This window comes from Gekko japonicus, unplaced genomic scaffold, assembly GCF_001447785.1.
Source record: "Gekko japonicus isolate JY-2015 unplaced genomic scaffold, Gekko_japonicus_V1.1 scaffold586, whole genome shotgun sequence".
Taxonomy (NCBI): domain Eukaryota; kingdom Metazoa; phylum Chordata; class Lepidosauria; order Squamata; family Gekkonidae; genus Gekko; species Gekko japonicus.
In genome coordinates, this window is record NW_015177025.1 from 910368 (window position 1) to 913846 (window position 3479).

Sequence of the window (3479 nt, forward strand, 5' to 3'; positions counted from 1 at the left end):
ATCTAGCAGCTATATACAAAAGCAAAACAGACAGAGACGTTTTGCACATTAGCACCTTAATATCAGCTCTTACCTGTGGTATTATCCCCGCCTGGTTTTCCTCCTGCTTTCCCATCATAGTATACGATTTCCCAGCTCCGGTTTGGCCATATGCAAAGATACATACATTATAGCCCTCAAAGGCATGTAACAGCATCTCCTTCCCAATATCATTGTACACGCGATTCTGAGACGCAAAGCACGGATCGTCAGGCTGCAGAGATAAGAAAAGCTACATGTCAGAATGGACCTCTTTCAAAATGAAACAACTGCCCATTGTGAGGCATCCTTCCATAGCTTGGAAAAAGTAAGATTTGTGAAGGGTGAAAAAAAAAATCACCATTGAGGAGTTAAAACGAAGGTACCAATGGTCCACGCAGCCCAACGTATCCTTCAACCAGGAACAGTTCCCCAAGGTCTTATCCTTGCTTCCTAAGGTCCTGTAACTACAGATGCCGTATGAAGTGACATTCAACCAATCTGGACCATTGGTCCATCTAGCTCAGTACTGCCTATTTTGACTGGGAGGAGCTCTCCAGGGTCTCATGGGTCCTTCCCGCACTTGGATCTCATCCCTGGTTTTGTCAGAGTTCAACTCGCGACACAATTCCTTGCATTTATCCCTGGTTATAACAGCATCCGTTTATCCCGGGACAAGTGTGGGGCGAAACCGGAGTGACCTCAATGTAATGTGGAAACAAAAAATACCCCCAGAGATAATTACAGGGGTGGACTTGCATGTAATGTAGAATGTAAGTTCGGGGACAGGGTTGAACCAGGACTTAAGGTCTAATGTGGAAAGGGGAGAAGGGTCTTTCCTAATAGTCCAAACTTGATATTCTTTGAACTGAAATCGCTAGAGATTGAACCTGGATCTTCCATATTCCATGCAAGGGCTATACCACTGAGCCACTTCCCCTCTCCATGTTTCTCATAGTAACCAGAGATCATACGCAGCCGTCTGCCCATCACAACATACATTTGTGAACAGGATATTTAAGATACTTCATTAGGTACCACGATGCTTATAATGTTCTTCCACAACCCAGCTAGTTACCCAAGGGGAGCCTGCAGCCCTCCTAACAGTGAACCGTGTTCCCACTAGAACTAGATATATAACATCATTCAACAACATGCTGCTCTTGGGGGAAGTGGTAAGCTTAGGTCTCCGAACACTCTGTCGCTTTATGATTCAAGGCTCAAACTGGCTGCTTATAATACCTCACTATAAAATGCTACCGGCCGTGTAAATTAATCAGCTTGTGCAGCTGCCCACGTTTACTTCCCAGCCTCTGTTATTAAAGAATCTTGCTAATTCGCAATGCCAAATAGGAAATGCTGCCACCAGTGAATGCCTTTCACAAGTGAGCAAATAGTCGAGCAGGACTGGAAGACGGGGAACCTGAGTCATCTCAAGATGCCTTTTTATTTTGTGGAGAAGGCCTAATGTGGAAGCATTTTGCAGCTGGAGGAATTCAAACCATGCTTAGGCACTTATGCCGAAAAAGAATGCTAGGGGGGGGGGGGGAGAGGCAGGGCAGCCAGGCCAACCTCATGAGCCGCTGAAATCATTGCAGAGGAGGAAGCCCAACTCTAGAGCAACTCAGGAAACAGAACATGATGTTGTCGCACCAACGTGGCTATCAATTTCTTTGCACTGTAGGTACACTCACTGGTGAATCCCACTTCACAACACCTCCACTGGCGTGCCTTGTGACTCAAATATTACTGAATATGAGAAGTGCCTTCCCCTCTTTCCAGATGACCGAAAGCTAGCCACACTGCTTCTGGGGGGGCAAAGACTGGGTAGCCCGGGCAAGCCACAGGGCCCCTTTATCAGATGACGCACAACATATTTCAGAACAAATTTCAAAACATCGAGGGTGCCACAGTGGAAGCCAGCACCAGATGCTCCCAGGTAAGTGGCAGTTACATTTTACCGTTCCATTTGGGAAGAATGCAGCGTATGAAAAGCTTTAGAAGGCAGCAAAGTTTAAAGGGAAGATTAGTACTCCTACGTTAAAGGAGGGCCGTAGAGCATGACATAATCTGGTACGTCAGCTGACAAGCGGAACGTTTTCCCGTTCAAGGAATAACTGGAGCAGATTAACAAGATGATTGTCCTGCCGTGCCCTCTGTGGAAAACGGAGCTACTGCTCAATTAAGAGAAGCCACGGGAAAGGGGGAGGGGGGAGGATAAGCACAACACACCTGTAGGTGTATAAAGCTCAGAAACGTGGTTTTATCTTACGGAGGGGCTAGTTTGTAATACACGCTGCTGCCTTCTTGAGCGGCTGGTGAATCTGTTTCTCCTCAACAACCTGGTACGGCAGACCAGCTACGGCCTTTCCTTGGGAAGCAAGGTCTGGCCGCTGTTATCCATTCTCTGCAGAGTGTAATGCACTATATGAGGGGCTGCACTTGAAGACAACCCAGAAACTTCTAAACTGGTTCAGCGCCCAGCACAAACAGTGTGGATTGGCACAGGTGACAGAGAAGCCTGCCAGTCCTACAGCGACTTTCACTGGGTCACTGATTCATTCAGTGCTGGTCCCCCAAATAATGGTATTTGAAGGGCCGCCTACTCCCATACAAATCTGATCGTCAGTTAAGATAATCAAAGTCAAATAGTTGATTAAAGGCCTTGCTCAGTGCAACTGCTGCTTCTGAAGGTGGGGGAAGCCAGAGGAAAGGCCTTCTACGTAGCCATTCCTCAAGTACGGAATGCTCTCCTCATAAGTATTTTCCCCTAGTGCCTGTCCTGGTAACTTTTATGCTCCCTGAACTCTCAATGGCATTAACAGGGTTGTTTACAAAACCTTATCCAAGACTTTCCAACTATCCCAATACAAGGGCATGGTTCAGATGTAACAGCAAACCTTGGCTTGGCATTTTCTGAGCAAGCCTTGACTCAAATCACTAGTTAGTTATTACCTGATTCATGGCAAGCCACAGTTTGCTGCTGCATCCACACAAGAAAATAATCATTTGCTCCTGTCCTACAAGCCAAGATGACAAACCACAGTTTATTTGGAAACCAACTGCAACCCTAGTTTGCAGACCAAGCACAAGCCATAGCTTGATGGTTCAGATGTAAAGAAATTCCTATTAATGGCCAGGAAATAACCATCTAATACTGAGGGGAGGGAAGACAGAAGAAAGCAGCACAGAGATTCAGGGTTCCTTCCAAGCTCATTCACACAGCACCAAACTATGATTTACTGATGCATCTAAACCATGCTTATGACATCTTCAAGCAAAGCTGCCCTGGGCTTACCTACATACTGACTACGCACTGCAGAACAGTGTGCCTCTCTTATGGTTTCATTGCTCGGGATGAGGAAGCCTAGGAACAAAATTCTTTTCCCATGCTTACTTCCCTCAGAGTTTGACCCAAGTCATTTGCTGGGGCCCACCGGGTACCTTCCACTCTTCCATGC

The 3479-nt window shown here is 46.5% G+C and overlaps 1 protein-coding gene across 1 annotated transcript in view; it reads right to left on the minus strand.

The window, feature by feature from the left end:
• The window catches only part of KIF1B (kinesin family member 1B), a 167516-nt gene that overhangs the window by 115415 nt on the left and 48622 nt on the right, over positions 1-3479 (minus strand). Inside the window, exon 4 of the mRNA XM_015427822.1 lies at positions 74-253. Within this exon, the coding sequence (XP_015283308.1) occupies positions 74-253 (180 nt within the window). The remainder of the gene's footprint in view (positions 1-73; positions 254-3479) is intronic.